Source organism: Panulirus ornatus, chromosome 57, assembly GCF_036320965.1.
Source record: "Panulirus ornatus isolate Po-2019 chromosome 57, ASM3632096v1, whole genome shotgun sequence".
Taxonomy (NCBI): domain Eukaryota; kingdom Metazoa; phylum Arthropoda; class Malacostraca; order Decapoda; family Palinuridae; genus Panulirus; species Panulirus ornatus.
The window spans coordinates 25,395,357-25,411,763 of NC_092280.1; the positions used below are offsets into that span (position 1 = coordinate 25,395,357).

The 16,407-nt window shown below is 37.8% G+C and overlaps 1 protein-coding gene across 6 annotated transcripts in view; it reads right to left on the reverse strand.

Moving 5' to 3' along the window:
* The window catches only part of LOC139766311 (ATP-binding cassette sub-family C member 5-like), an 80,881-nt gene that overhangs the window by 34,529 nt on the left and 29,945 nt on the right, over window positions 1–16,407 (reverse strand). For all 6 annotated transcript variants that reach the window (XM_071694780.1, XM_071694784.1, XM_071694783.1 and 3 more), the window contains 8 exons: window positions 14,199–14,332; window positions 13,604–13,706; window positions 9,489–9,685; window positions 7,299–7,448; window positions 5,741–5,867; window positions 5,245–5,393; window positions 3,037–3,158; window positions 21–211 (listed from right to left, as the gene is read on the reverse strand). In XM_071694780.1, the coding sequence (XP_071550881.1) occupies window positions 21–211; window positions 3,037–3,158; window positions 5,245–5,393; window positions 5,741–5,867; window positions 7,299–7,448; window positions 9,489–9,685; window positions 13,604–13,706; window positions 14,199–14,332 (1,173 nt within the window). The remainder of the gene's footprint in view (window positions 1–20; window positions 212–3,036; window positions 3,159–5,244; window positions 5,394–5,740; window positions 5,868–7,298; window positions 7,449–9,488; window positions 9,686–13,603; window positions 13,707–14,198; window positions 14,333–16,407) is intronic.

Here is a 16,407-nt window from a genome sequence, read left to right on the forward strand (position 1 = left end):
ATTAGTCTTATAATACTTACTCCACTTCCTGCAGTGAGCCATAATGAGAGCCACCAGGAACTGAAGGCTGTACACCCAACATTGAGAATAAATGTACAGATAACAAGTGAGGAGATGATGTATCCACCAGCTGCCATTATGTATGAGTGGTATGTAGACAATGGGATGTCACCTTTCTCTAGTTTTTCTTCACATATCAGTTGACCTGTACCTGTTAAGATGTAAGAAACGCAAGTTCTATAGGGCATTATGAGCTTCAAAAGAAAGCTCAGTAATAAAAAAAACCATAAGATGTAAATTTTTAAGAATAATTATTTGTCAAATATGTTTTTATGGAATCAAAAAATCCTTTCCCTGCACCATCCCCTGCATCAGCATGACAGTGCCAAAAAACACACAAAAAAAGGCCACATCCACTTACACTCATTCTCTAGCTGTCATGTATAATGCACCAAAACTACAACTCCGTCAACATCCAGGTCCCAAAGACCTTTCCATGGTTTATCCCAAACATTTCACACTGCCCAAGTTCAGTGATAGCAATTCCACTGATAGCAATTCAACCCCAAGTATACATCATTCTAATGCACTCTATTCTATGTACACTTTTCTCCCTTCTGCATGTTCAGGCCCCAATTGCTCAAAATCTTTTCCACTCCATCCTTCAACCTCCAATTTGGTCTCCCGCTTCTCCTTGTTCCCTCCACCTCTGACACATATATCCTCTTTGTCAACCTTTCCTAACTCATTCTCTTCATATGTCCAAACCATTTCAACACACCCTCCTCTACTCTCAACCACTCTTTTTATTACCACACTTCTCTCTCATCCTTTCATTCCTTACTCAACCAAACCACCTCACACCACATACTATCCTCAAACATTTCATTTCCAATGCATCCACCCTCCTTTGTACAACCCTATCTATAGCTCATGCCTCACAACTATATAACATTCCTATAACTATTCCTTCAAACATACCCATTTTTGCTCTCCAAGATAACGTTCTCTCTTTCCACACATTCTTCATCGCTCCCAGAACCTTTGCCGCCTCCACCACCCTAGGACTCACCTCTGCTTCCATATACCTCTACTTATTGGTGTAAGTATGAAGTTCTTATGGTGCATTGTTCTTGGGTTACAGCATTAACAGGAATGCATCCACAATCACACACACATATTCAGGGGTGACAGCATAATGCTCTCTAAATATTACATTAGTGATAGGATTTAAAAATAAACTTAAAGAGAGCCACATGTAAAACAAAATGTAGCCTTGAAAAATGTGTGGAAGTCGAGAACATTATCTCGGAAAGCAAAAATGGGCATGTTTGAAGGAATAGTGGTTCCAACAATGTTGTATGGTTGCGAGGCGTGGGCTATGGATAGAGTTGTGCGCAGGAGGATGGATGTGCTGGAAATGAGATGTTTGAGGACAATGTGTGGTGTGAGGTGGTTTGATCGAGTAAGTAACGTAAGGGTAAGAGAGATGTGTGGAAATAAAAAGAGCGTGGTTGAGAGAGCAGAAGAGGGTGTTTTGAAATGGTTTGGGCACATGGAGAGAATGAGTGAGGAAAGATTGACCAAGAGGATATATGTGTCGGAGGTGGAGGGAACGAGGAGAAGAGGGAGACCAAATTGGAGGTGGAAAGATGGAGTGAAAAAGATTTTGTGTGATCGGGGCCTGAACATGCAGGAGGGTGAAAGGAGGGCAAGGAATAGAGTGAATTGGAGCGATGTGGTATACAGGGGTTGACGTGCTGTCAGTGGATTGAATCAAGGCATGTGAAGCGTCTGGGGTAAACCATGGAAAGCTGTGTAGGTATGTATATTTGCGTGTGTGGACGTGTGTATGTACGTGTGTATGGGGGTTGGGCCATTTCTTTCGTCTGTTTCCTCGCGCTACCTCGCAAACGCGGGAGACAGCGACAAAGTATAAAAAAAAAAAAAAAAAAAAAAAAAAAAAAAAAATAAAATAAAATCAAACAAATTTATTACTGTACTGCAAAAGTAAAGAGGAAACCCTTAAGCTATAACTGATATACTAGGAACTGTTTGACAAACTCAGGTTATATACAGTGTCCCGGTTTGTATGACTGGAAACACCTGGTGTGGTGGCAAAGTATGCGCCAAATCTACTCAAAGTATTTGATATTTGTTCACATACAAATTCATAAATGTATCCCATTTTTGTATATTGTTCTGTCCATGTTCAAAAATTATTAAATAAAGATACCACAACTTTTGTCATTCTTATTGCCTATATATCACTGAATGGTACACCGGAGTCGACGTGCTGTCAGTGGATTGAACCAGGGCATGTGAAGCATCTGGGGTAAACCATGGGGCCTGGATGTGGAAAGGGAGCTGTGGTTTCAGTGCACTACACATGACAGCTAGAGACTGAATGTGAATGAATGTGGCTTTTATGTCTGTTCCTGGCACTGCCTTGCTGGATGGGGGGATGCTATTTCGTGTATGGCAGCGTGGCGACAGGAATGGATGATGGCAGCAAGTAAGAATATGTACATGTGTATATATGTATATGTCTGTGTATGTATATGTAAGTATACGTTGAAATGTGCATATGTGGGCGTTTATATGTGTATGTGGGTTGGGCCATTCCTCGTCTGCTTCCTTGCGCTAACTCGCTAACACAGGAGACGGCAGTTAAGTATAATAAATAAATAATATAATCAGTGAATGATGGTAAAAGAATTTGAAAAAAATGCATGAGGAAACACTGGTAAGTGTATAAGAGAGAAGTATGTAGTAGACAATTAGAAAGAACGAAGCTAAAGCGAAAATTCCAATGAAGAAGTACAAGGATGAGACAGAAAGATAATAAGTTATGCAGGATATTCTATCATCCCTACATATAGAGACTTTGCAGAGATATATTAGCAAATATCTGCTAATCAGATATAGCTTATCCTTCCAGTGTTAACTCACATGCTTGTTACCATTCTAGGTTTTTCAAAAGAACAAATTTCCACAAAATATTTAAACTATTTTTCACAAAACACTCCTGCCCACCTTCAGCAAAATTTGTTTGCAAATTTACAAATTTCTTCTCAGGACTATTACGCTGCAAACCATTTTTTCCACTACTTGATGACACCGTTGATTCTTGCTGCATTAAAGTTGCTTCCTCTTCTCTGTAAAGAAAATGCCAATGAAATGTCAACATTTCTTCTATCTTTCTTCCATCTCAGTTAAATCAAACAAAAATGTGAATACCCTGTAATGGGATATAAATGTAGTACACATTTCCAAGGATCAAATCTTCTCAAACATGTGAATGAATGGACTATAACAGAAATGATATAAAAAATAGCCTCTTTCAATGGTTGTCAGAATTACCTACAATCCTCAAAAAAATTTAAATAAATGTATTTCAATAGGTTTCCATATTATACACAACTGCAGAGATCTACACTACTAAATGAATTTAATGACTGAAAAATACAATTTTCAAAGTGTCACCATCTTTGTATTTCTTGAAATTCAATAAAACATGTTTCATAATTTGTTGCCTGTATTATGGCAATACTATAAGGTCTTCCTAACATATCTCAACACTCCTCTATTCTCCCAGCAGCAAACCTGTTCCCTTGTTCAGACAGTGTTCTCTTTTGTCCTATCTTCTATATGGAAACTGTGAAAGTAGTACTAACATGCAATTTGAAGCCCTTTTCAAGATCTCTCCTTGTTGTAATCAATGAAAGTGCTTCTGAATACTTATTGCACTGTCTTGAAATGGCTCAACAAGGTCATTAAAACCTGTACTGAAATACTACAAAGTTGTAACTGAAACACACAGAAGGTATTGTTCATATCACTGATATAGTCCCAATTTAACCTTTTGACTGTGCAATGCCCTTGAAATCATCTTTATCTAAAAGGGACTATAATCTAAAACTCATTTTTTATCCTTAAATTACAGTTATATCATATATATATACTTAAACTTAAATGCTGTTTCTCCTGAAGCGAGGTAGTGCTAAGAAACAGACAAAGAATGGCCCATCCACTCGTACACACACACACACACATTATTTATTTTACTTTGCTTTGTCGCTGTCTCCTGCATTTGCGAGGTAGCACAAGGAAACAGACGAAAGAAATGGCCCAACCCACCCCCATACATGCAAATATACATACCCATACATCTCAATGTACACATATATATACACACACAGACACATACATATATACCCATGCACACAATTCACACTGTCTGCCTTTATTCATTCCCATCGCCACCTCGTCACACATGGAATAACATCCCCCTCCCCCTCATGTGTGCGAGGTAGCGCTAGGAAAAGACAACAAAGGCCCCATTCGTTCACACTCAGTCTCTAGCTGTCATGCAATAATGCCCGAAACCACAGCTCCCCTTCCACATCCAGGCCCCACAGAACTTTCCATGGTTTACCCCAGACGTTTCACATGCCCTGATTCAATCCACTGACAGCACGTCGACCCTGGTATACCACATCGATCCAATTCACTCTATTCCTTGCCCGCCTTTCACCCTCCTACATGTTCAGGCCCCGATCACTCAAAATCTTTTTCACTCCATCTTTCCACCTCCAATTTGGTCTCCCACTTCTCCTCGTTCCCTCCACCTCCAACACATATATCCTCTTGGTCAATCTTTCCTCACTCATTCTCTCCATATGTCCAAACTATTTCAACACACCCTCTCCTGCTCTCTCAACCAGGCTCTTTATATTTCCACATGCCTCTCTTACCCTTTCATTACTTACTCTATCAAACCATTTCACACCAAATGTCCTCAAACACTTCATTTCCAACACATCCACCCTCCTCTGTACAACCCCATGTATAGCCCATGCCTCACAACCATATAACATGGCTGGAACTACAATCCCCTTAAATTTTGTTGAAGATCATATCTGAACCAAAAACGTGAGGAGGAAAAAAGATCAAATATGCAAATGATAATACCATATCTTATCATGTAATACATAACACTCTAAAATGTAAGACATAACATTTTAAGAATATGACTTAGCTTCCACTTCACAAATTCAGGACTTACTGTGCTTGCATGTTAATGTGGAACATTAGTATTCACAGCAAGTTCTGAAGTTCACCATATTCAAATTAAACATAAGAATCTAGATAAAACAACCATCTTCAATTATGGTTACCATCAATAATACAGAAATAATGAAATATGTTTAAACATTAAGTAAAAAAGTAATACTAACTAACCTTTCGTTTCCATCTCTATTTACCGTGTCCATATGTGTTTTATATAGTGCAGCGTATTCATGATCAGCTTCCATGAGTTCTGTGTGTGTGCCCACCTCAAATATACGTCCATCCCGTAAATACACTACGCGATCACACTGAGGTAGATACTAAGTAAGGAAATAATGCGTGTATGTCAACAGACAGAATCAAAACTGCATATTACTTCTACAGACACAAAGTAACTAGCAATGGTAAACCTTCAGACATAAAACAACAGATTAAATATATAGTGTGAATAGTCAAATAAGATTCTTTATTTAAAGAAGCATCAAAAAGGAAAAGTGTATCCATTAAAGATTCTAAACTTTCAGAGAATGTGGGTATGGTACATGTATTTTACATATAATCAAATGAATACCATCTTGCATCAGCCTCCTCAAGTAAGATATAGAATTAAATGCATGGCTGCAGTTATGATAAAAAATGGGTGGTTTGAAATGACAACAATACTTACTTGAAGCTGGTGAGTGACAAAGACAGTGGTCTTTTCTCGCAGTGCACCCTTGATAACCCATTGAAAGATGTGATTACCAACATGAGCATCAACAGCACTCAGAGGATCATCCAGCAGATACATTTCCCTGGTCATTCAAAGAAAGTCATCATATGAGTATCTCTGTCAAATCTCAAGTTTGATATTATGTTAAAGTAGTGCAATACACATATTTCAACTTCTATTTCATCCATGAATCCAAGTATATCCTGAACAGTTTCAATAATGAGAGCAGAGTACCTTATTTGGAACCTCCATATACAATACTACAATAGTTGTAAAACCCTATAGTTATCATGAGATCAAGTTCACACATGGATTTCCTCAATTCTTCCCATCTACTTTCAGTTTTCAATTCACTAACTTTTTTCAAGGCAGCTGCAATTACATGGGCAACTAAATCCCCTAACCACTGCTATTTCATAAACATCATAACAGGTGTGTGTGGTGCATAAACTTAATATTAAGCTGACCCAAGTGAGGTCTTTGTCACCAGGTTTAGGAACCATTAGAGCAAGCAATCACACACCTCACTCACGCATCACGAGATTATTAATTAAGGACAGTCTTGTAAAATTGTTTAGTTAGTACTGAATAAAACTTTAGATTGAAAGAATAATGAAAGAAACATTTTATGTGTCAACGGAAATTATCAAAGAGGAAAAAAAAAGGAAAAGTGACTTACTAGAGCAACTATCTAAGGAAACTGAAATAACTGCTTTGGCAATACAACATATGGCACCCTAAATTATGCAGAACAGACACAAGGGGGTTTGTAAGTATCCAACCACCTGGGAGACAGTTTGCCCAGCCCAGGGAGGTTTAGCATTGTCACCCACCAGGAATTCCGGGCACCAGTAAGGGCACCAGTTAGGGTCATACCGTGTGCTGGTATGGGTCTAAGGAGAATCTTAGCAGTGTGTGGATGGAAACAGTAAGCTGATGACACAGCACTGGCAGCAGATTCAAGTGACAAACTACAAATGCTAGTGTTTGAGTTTGGGGAATGTGTGAAAAGAGAAAGCTGAGAGTAAATATGAGTAAAAAGTAAGGTTATCAAGTTTACCAGTGCAGAGAAACGGGTTAGTTGGGGTATAAGTTGGAGTGAAGAAAAATTGATTAAGGTACATTGGAGTGGCTGTGGCAGTAAATTGAAAGTGGAGGTGAGTCAGAGGGTGGGTGGGGGAGCGGAGGTTCTAGGAGCACTAAGGAATGTGTGGAAAGAGAGGTCACTAACTGGGAGGGAAAATATGGATATGTTTGAAGGTATAGTAGTTCCAGTGATGTTATATGGATGCGAGGCATGGCCTACAGAGGAAGGTGATGTGATGAAAATTAAATGTCTGAGAAAAATATGTGGTGTGGGGAGGGTTGATCAAGTAATGACTGAGTAGAGGGAGGTGTGGTAATAAGAAATGTATGGTTAAGAGGCTGAAGAGGGTGTGCTAGAAATACTACTAGAAACAAACAAAACAATACAAATGAAGAAATATAAAATGTCAAAAAGATTATAACATACTTATTTGCATATACTGCTCTGGCAAGAGACAAGCGTTGTTTCTGGCCCCCAGACAGGTTGATACCACGCTCTCCTACTTCTGTAAAGTCCCCAGCAGGCATTGATGCAACATCTTGAGTTAAATTACAAGCATGAATCACCCTGTAGTATCTAAAGAAAAACATAAGAGAAGAAAATTACATTATTTAATTTTTAGAGTATAAGAAATCATGGTCTATGCAAAATCTCTAATCACCCAAGTCACCTATTAACTTTGTTCCTTTGCCTGTCCTAACACCACTTACGATATCTATCAACTACCTCAAAACTAGTTAAAATACAGGCACCCTCACTTTACCTATTTCACCTTCAGGTTACCCTTGTTACTTTCCCAATCACCTCACTTATTCAATGTTACTTTCCCAATCATCTCACTTATTCAATGTCAATTCTTCCTACAAGTACAAACGTGATATCCAAGACTTCATCATAATCCACTCCCTCCTTAGTATTATAAATACCTATGATTCCATAATTACTATTAACATCAACTTTCCAAAGAGCCAAGCTGTATAAAGTAGTTAGCCAGGAAAAAGTCGTACTTGCAACACTTCAATCTCTTCCTACAAGACATCACATCACATTCATAAACCCCAGTGTAAAAGTACTCTCATATGCAGATGACCTCACAACCACTTCACAGCACCACAACACTACTCAAGCAACAAAAAAATCAGCAACATTATATCACACAATTGTAACACATGCTTACTCAAAACAGTACATCTGTATCTCCAGGGAAATTATCCATTACCCTCTTAACCCCTGACAGATATGAATCCAACCTACACCCTTACATAACCTACAAATGTCTTACACTTCCACTCAGGAAAAAATTCAATCATGTCTAGCTAAGTCTGACAAATGACATACAAGTGACATTAACTCACCACACAACAAACACAAACACATATGCCGTTAAAAATACAAACACCCTTAAAACACTAATTGGAACCAATTCTGAACAGGAAAAAGAATTCCTTACTATCCTCTAGAAACTGTTGAACCTCTTTAGCCTAAACTATATCTCAACTGCCACATCATTCAACTTATCAAAAGCAAATAAACAAAAATTGCAAACCACACAAATAAGAAAACTCATAATAATCACCAATGCCTAATGTCTTACACTTCCACTCAGGAAAAAATTCAATCATATCTAGCTAAGTTTGACAGATGATATACAAGTGACATTAACTCACAACACAACAAACACAAATACATATGCTGTTAAGAACACAAACACCCTCAAAATACTAATTGACACCAGTTTTGAACAGGAAAAAGAATTCCTTACTATCCTCTAGAAACTGTTGATCCACTTTAGCCTAAACTATAACTCAACTGCCTGGTCATTCAACTTATCAAAAGCAAATAAACCAAAATTGCAAACCACACAAATAAGAAAACTTATAATAATCACAACTGCCTAGATACAACAAACATTAAACACCAGCACAATGAAACGAAAAATACTCCTAATATAATCACTAACTGCCTAATGACAAAAAACATTCAATACCTGCACAATGAAACAAAAAATACTCCAAAATAACCTTACCTCAACCTGACTGGCCCTCAGTTCTTTACAACAATATTAGAGCATTTTTATCTAAACCACTCTAAAACCAATAATCAACCCAAGTTAAATAAACACTGATCCTTGCCATCCCCCCCCCCCCAACTCCAACAAACAAAATAACAAAACACATAAGACACAAGAATTACCCAACAAGCATTAAACAACCACCCTCCTAGCCCTCCCAGGCAAGTCCTAAACATCACCATATGAAATATCAAACAACACCTACCTGAAAATCTACATCCCCAGAAATATGCATGTTACCCTTAACATAGGCAATCTGAAAACCAATCACTTCAACATTACAAACAGTTTCAACAAATCAAAAAAGCCATCATCCCAAGAAGAACTTCCACAGTCACTTGCTCTTCAACTGCCCAAAGCTCAACCCACAGAGACACACATAAAATTGCACTTACAAAGCAATGAGGGAGTCCTATATATGGGACTCCTGGGGCATCAAGGTAAGGTACTGTATGTCTTTTATCTTAATGAGTTAATCATTCTTTTACAAAATGTTCATACATATATCTTATAAACTAGGTGCTGAAAACCTTACTATACATTACCTCTTGGCATCAAAGGGTTCATCAAGTAGAATATTATCTCTAAAAGTGGCATTAAGAATCCACGCCTGTTGTCCAACAAAGGCACATGTTCCTTGGAGATAAACTTTTCCAGACTGCAGATGCATGTGACCCAGAAGAGCACTGATAAGTGATGACTTACCAGCACCTACACCACCACATATGGCAATGAGTTCACCCTGAAGAGGGAAATTATCTGTAAATTTGCTACTTAACATTCTATCTAATTTAAACAAATTGTGAACTATATCCTGAATAGGAAGACATAGTCATAATCATCTCCAAGAAATAGACACTATTTACTCATCCATACTCTGGTGAATACCAAGTCAAGGGTTAATACTATAAACTCCTAAATCATGAATATGTACAGAAACTGAAAAAACAAATGAGACTGTTCCACAAAGGTAAAGTATCATATAATTTAGAGTCTCATTACATGACTTTTTTTTTTTAATTTTCCAAAAGAAGGAACAGAGAAGGGGGCCAGGTGAGGATATTCCCTCAAAGGCCCAGTCCTCTGTTCTTAACGCTACCTCGCTATCGCGGGAAATGGCGAATAGTATGAAAAAAAAAAAAAAAAAAAAAAAAAAAATTACATGACTTCATATAAACATCTGTACAGAAGACATAATTATTTAAAAAGTACCATTATAGATATGGACTCAACTTAGTAGGTAGCCCTTCCTGTATGGAAGTGTTTTACAGGGAATTGCTCAGTCTTTTCCAAAGCTCATAAACTTACAGTTTTAAACCAATATGCATTACTGTATCTAATGTCTTACATACAAGTTTTGTTAAAGTTACATCACCACAAATACTCATTAGTTCTCATATGAAGAAGTGACTGTTCCTGTCGCTTGTCTATATTCTATCAGTTTCATTACTGAATTCCACCAAACAAGGAAATTATACTTGATAATACATTCTATGGTAGAAATATACAATACATAAGAAATCATGCCATTTACAGTGAAAGTTCTCAAAACATATAAAAAGTACATTATCTGCCTGCATTTGTTAAAAATGTAACTATTGTGATTTGATATGTTAAAATCCTTGTCTGTTACATCACCAAGGTATACTTGAACTTCAAGCCATCACACACTCCCACCTCATTAACTCTACTAAACTTACCAAAATACCTTCAAAAAGAAAAATAGATAAATATTTGCTTCAAAAAATTTTTGTTTGAAAGGATGAAAATCCTTTTTCTTTCATATGAAGAGCCCTATGAGCACCTGAAAGAACACAAGCTTAGTCAGGAGTTAAAACAATGATGTAACCTACAAAATGAGAGATATTAAAGAATCATCATACAACATATAAGGTAGGGTGATACTCATTCACAGGACTAAACAACTATGCAGTACCCTGTCCCAGCCTATGATATAACAGCATGGAAGCAAACTGGGACCAAGCAATCTCTTGCCTGCATTTATTCACTGACTCTGGGTGACTAAGCACCAACTTGTTGCAATCCACAATCACGAAGTATGGTTCTGAAACGAAAAGAGGGGATGGAAGGGAAAGGAAAATAAATGGATGTTTATATCTATTCACTATACTTGATCGCCATTTCCCGTGTTAGTGAGGTACCATCAGGAAACAAAGAAAAACCCATCCACTCAGAAACACATATATATATATTATTTTTTTTTTTTTATTATACTTTGTCGCTGTCTCCCGCGTTTGCGAGGTAGCGCAAGGAAACAGACGAAAGAAATGGCCCAACCCCCCCCCATACACATGTATATACATACGCCCACACACGCAAATATACATACCTACACAGCTTTCCATGGTTTACCCCAGACGCTTCACATGCCTTGATTCAATCCACTGACAGCACGTCAACCCCGGTATACCACATCGCTCCAATTCACTCTATTCCTTGCCCTCCTTTCACCCTCCTGCATGTTCAGGCCCCGATCACACAAAATCTTTTTCACTCCATCTTTCCACCTCCAATTTGGTCTCCCTCTTCTCCTTGTTCCCTCCACCTCCGACACATATATCCTCTTGGTCAATCTTTCCTCACTCATCCTCTCCATATGCCCAAACCACTTCAAAACACCCTCTTCTGCTCTCTCAACCACGCTCTTTTTATTTCCACACATCTCTCTTACCCTTACGTTGCTCACTCGATCAAACCACCTCACACCACACATTGTCCTCAAACATCTCATTTCCAGCACATCCATCCTCCTGCGCACAACTCTATCCATAGCCCACGCCTCGAAACCATACAACATTGTTGGAACCACTATTCCTTCAAACATACCCATTTTTGCTTTCCGAGATAATGTTCTCGACTTCCACACATTCTTCAAGGCCCCCAGGATTTTCGCCCCCTCCCCCACCCTATGATCCACCTCCGCTTCCATGGTTCCATCCGCTGCCAGATCCACTCCCAGATATCTAAAACACTTCACTTCCTCCAGTTTTTCTCCATTCAAACTCACCTCCCAATTGACTTGACCCTCAACCCTACTGTACCTAATAACCTTGCTCTTATTCACATTTACTCTTAACTTTCTTCTTCCACACACTTTTCCAAACTCAGTCACCAGCTTCTGCAGTTTCTCACATGAATCAGCCACCAGCGCTGTATCATCAGCGAACAACAACTGACTCACTTCCCAAGCTCTCTCATCCCCAACAGACTTCATACTTGCCCCTCTTTCCAAAACTCTTGCATTTACCTCCCTAACAACCCCATCCATATGTATATATATATATATATATATATATATATATATATACACACATACATGTACATATACATATCAACATATACATATATACACATACATATACGTATATACACGTGTACATATTCATACTTACTCACCTTCATCCATTTCTGGCACCATCCTGCCCCACAAGAAACAGCATTGCCACCTCCTGCTTCAGCAAAGTAGTGCCAGGAAAAGAGACAAAAAGGCCACATTTGTTCACACTCAGTCTTTAATTGTCATGTGTAATGTATCAAAACCACAGCTCCCTATTCACATCCAGGCCCCACAGACTTTTCCATGGTTTACCCCAGATGCTTTACATGCCTTGTTTCAGTCCACTGATAGCACATAGATCCCAGTATACCACATAGTTATAATTCACTCTATTCCTTGCATTTCTCTCAACCTCTTGTATGTTCAGGCCCCAATCACTCAAAATCTTTTTCACTCTATCCCTCCACTTCCAATTTGGTCTCCTGCTTCTTGTTCCCTCCACTTCTGACACATATATCCTCTTTGTCAATCTTTCCTCACTCATTCTCTCCATATGTCCAAACCATTTCAACACACCCTCTTCTGCTCTCTCAACCACACTCTTTATTTCCACACATCTCTCTTACCCTTTCATTACTTACTTCATCAATCCACCTCACACCACATATTGTCCTCAAGCATTTCATTTCCAACACATCCACTCTCCTCCATACAACCCTATCTATAACCCATGCCTCACAACCATATAACAATGTTGGAACTACTATTCCTTCAAACATCCCCATTTTCGTCTTCCGAGATAACCTCTCCTTGTACACATTCTTCATTGCTCCCAGAACCTTCACCTCCTCCCCTACCTTGTGACTCACTTTCGCTTCCATGGTTCCATCCGCTGCTAAGTCCACTCCCAGATATCCAAAACACTTCACTTCCTCTAAAGTTTCTCTCTTCAAACTTACATCCCAATTAACTTGTCCCTCAACCCTACTGAACCTCATAACCTTGCCCGTTATTCATATTTACTCTCAACTTTCTTTTTTCACACACTTTACCAAACTCAGTTACCAACTTTTGCAGTTTCTCACCCTAATTCAGGGGATCTAACTCTTCTTCTGTGGAAGACGCCACCTTATGTTAATGCCTTCCCCTACACTATAATTCCTGCTTCATTCATCAGTTCACAAAACAAAGGGAAATTACTAAATATGGTCTCTGAGAGTTAAGGAGAAGAATCCTTTTAGATACAATACATTTTGAAAGGTAAAAAAGTGTCTTTACTCCCACGGAGCACAAAGTCAATCAGATACTCACAGGACTCTGTTCAATGGTGAAAAATATGTTAAAGAACCAAAACTACACTACCTTTTTAATATTCAAGTTGATATTTAGAAGCACCTCTTTGTATTGGGTATCCTTAGATTTGAGTAATAGCTGGTCAGCTGAGGACACAACATCTGGTTTGTTCCTGTAGGCATCAAACCAAAATGTTTACCATATACATATATATGCTATTATCAAACATCTAAAGGACCCCTTTCACGGGGCTCCTACAGCTTTGACACTATACTCCTTTACATCCAATGATGATATAACATTTTGTCAATGGTGAATTCTTATTCATGGTGCAACTAACCACAGATAGAGTTCAGTTTAGCTCTAGTTTATCTTATCTGTTTATAACTATCCCAGAATAATTTTCCAAAAAAAAGAGTCCTGATATTACCTGGGCCCTTGTGAAAGGCCAGAGGCTTCATTAAACTCATATCCAAAATAAAGTACTAAACAATCTGCTTAAACACTCATATTAATGTCTTGAAAAGAATATACAAAAGAGGCATTTTCTATTTGTGGTTATATATATTCTAGCTACCTTACTCTTACAATTAAAAAAATGAGTCAAATAATCAGAGCATACTTATCAATATAAAAATCTTAATGCTTGACGAGTAGATCTAACCTTCTTCTCTTCCTTTTTCTTTTTTGAAGAGATAAAATATCCCAGGCTAGTGTTGCATCATGGAAAGCTGTTGCAATACTTGAATCCTGTGGACTCTCAAGGTATGGAGTTAACTCTTCCATTAGGAGTATGCTCTGGGAATTTTGAGATATTGATATTAATACTTTGCATAGGAATAACACTGATAAATGGAGTATTGTTCATTTGAATTTAAGCCATAATATTTCCAAAACTAAAGACACTCAGCAGAAGTTTTTGTAACTATTATCAATTTGACAATTATATTTTGCTTTATGTCAGCTTACCATTTAAGATTTTGAACCTCAGACCATACCTTTAGAAACTAATCACAGATGAATTTTATCACAATGAATTAATCATCAACATAGGAGCTATTCTTCAAATGATATCTAATGTCACTTAATATCAGTTTCATTTCCAAAAAGATTGTATAACATAAAGACAAAGTAATTTCTAAAATATACTTTGGTTAGTAAGTTCTATCGTATATTTCTACAAACATGCATCAGTGCATACCAAACACGATACAGGATACCATTCCACTAATGCTATTTGTACTTAACCTACTAAAAAAATACAAAACTACAACAAATCTATTCAAAACTTACAATAGTATCTACTGTACACATTAAACACAAAAAACTCATTATAAATGCTGCAGCATCATAACAACTAACATGGAAACTTCAACTGAAACTGTAGCATAAATCACTAATATCAAAATATACAGTTCATAAATACACTGTACTTCTCATAAAACCAAAAACTTACACTATAATAACAAAGAGGGACAAATGATAATGAAATGAGCAAGTACTATTACATTCTAAGCCAAGAAAAGGTTGAGAAATAAGTAACAAACTTCCTCAAGCAGGAATTATTGTTTCTTGAAAGGAGTTATACCCTTAAAATTCTACATGAATAAATTTGCATATGCAAATAAATGTGGAAAAAACACAGCATTATTTCCACTTAAATCCTAGCATTAAAGTATAGCAGGCACTGATACAGTACAAAGGGTAACATTTTGGGGCTACAAATGCAGAACCTCCTTCGTGTATCATAATCCCTACCATTTTAGCGAATTTCTTCCCAATGATATCCTTTCTATCTGTGTAATCCAGGACTCCACCTTATCATCTTTTATCTTACCCTGTGTCTATTCCCACTAATCTTTAATATTCTGTCAATCACTCCTTTGAGAAAAATACTCTCCACTTGTCTATATCATATCTCTGTAACATTATCATACATCCCTTTCAGTGTACCATATCTCCCTGTAAAATTTTCATCATCAAGAGACCAAGTCAGCATGATAGGATCCACACGTCAAATCAACTAAGGACAAAACAATTCCTAACAGGGGTAGCTAAATATGTGAGAAGCGAGACTATCTTCTTTTCCCCTGAAAAAGATCATGGAAGCTAGATACACCTTATTCTCTCTTATGTGCTTGACAACAGGCAAAAGGAAGGATACTCTTAAGGCGATCTACCTATGCTTGACCACAGATCCAAAACACTAATTTCTTTTCTACCTCCTTGAAAATGTCCACTCAACTGCAGGCTGAATGGTCAATTAGGTGAATATACTTTCAACATCCCCAAGTCAGGAAAAGTATACTCAAGCAGGGTGTGTTGTATCCTGTACAACTTTAGTCCTTTACTCTGCTAAGTCTTTTAATCTGAACGAACTGAATATGATGAAAGCACACAAGAGGAACAAGCTGAATTCGCACAAAACAATTATATAAGCCGAGAGCACTAAAACGAACCGAACAATCCAATTCTGCACGAACGAACTAAACATGCCGAATGTGCACAAACTAACCAAACATGCCGAGTGCACTGGGACTAACCAAACAAGAGGAATGTGCATAAACATATCAAACAAGCTGAATGTCCACAAATGAACCGAACAAGCTGACAGTGCACGATCAAACCAAACAAGGAGAGAGTGCACAGACAAACTGTTCAATCACTAGCTCCCTGTATTCTGCATGTTCGCAGGAGCTTGTTATCATAAGCACAACTGAGCTGTTTCCATGCATATTCCTTCCAAATGGTGGGGCTAGCAACAGGAATGAGGAAATGAGACACTTCATTTGTATTTCATATGCTGGACTAATGTTAGAATATCAATGTCAGCTCCCTAATAACTAAGGTACAAGTGACTTAATATTACTACA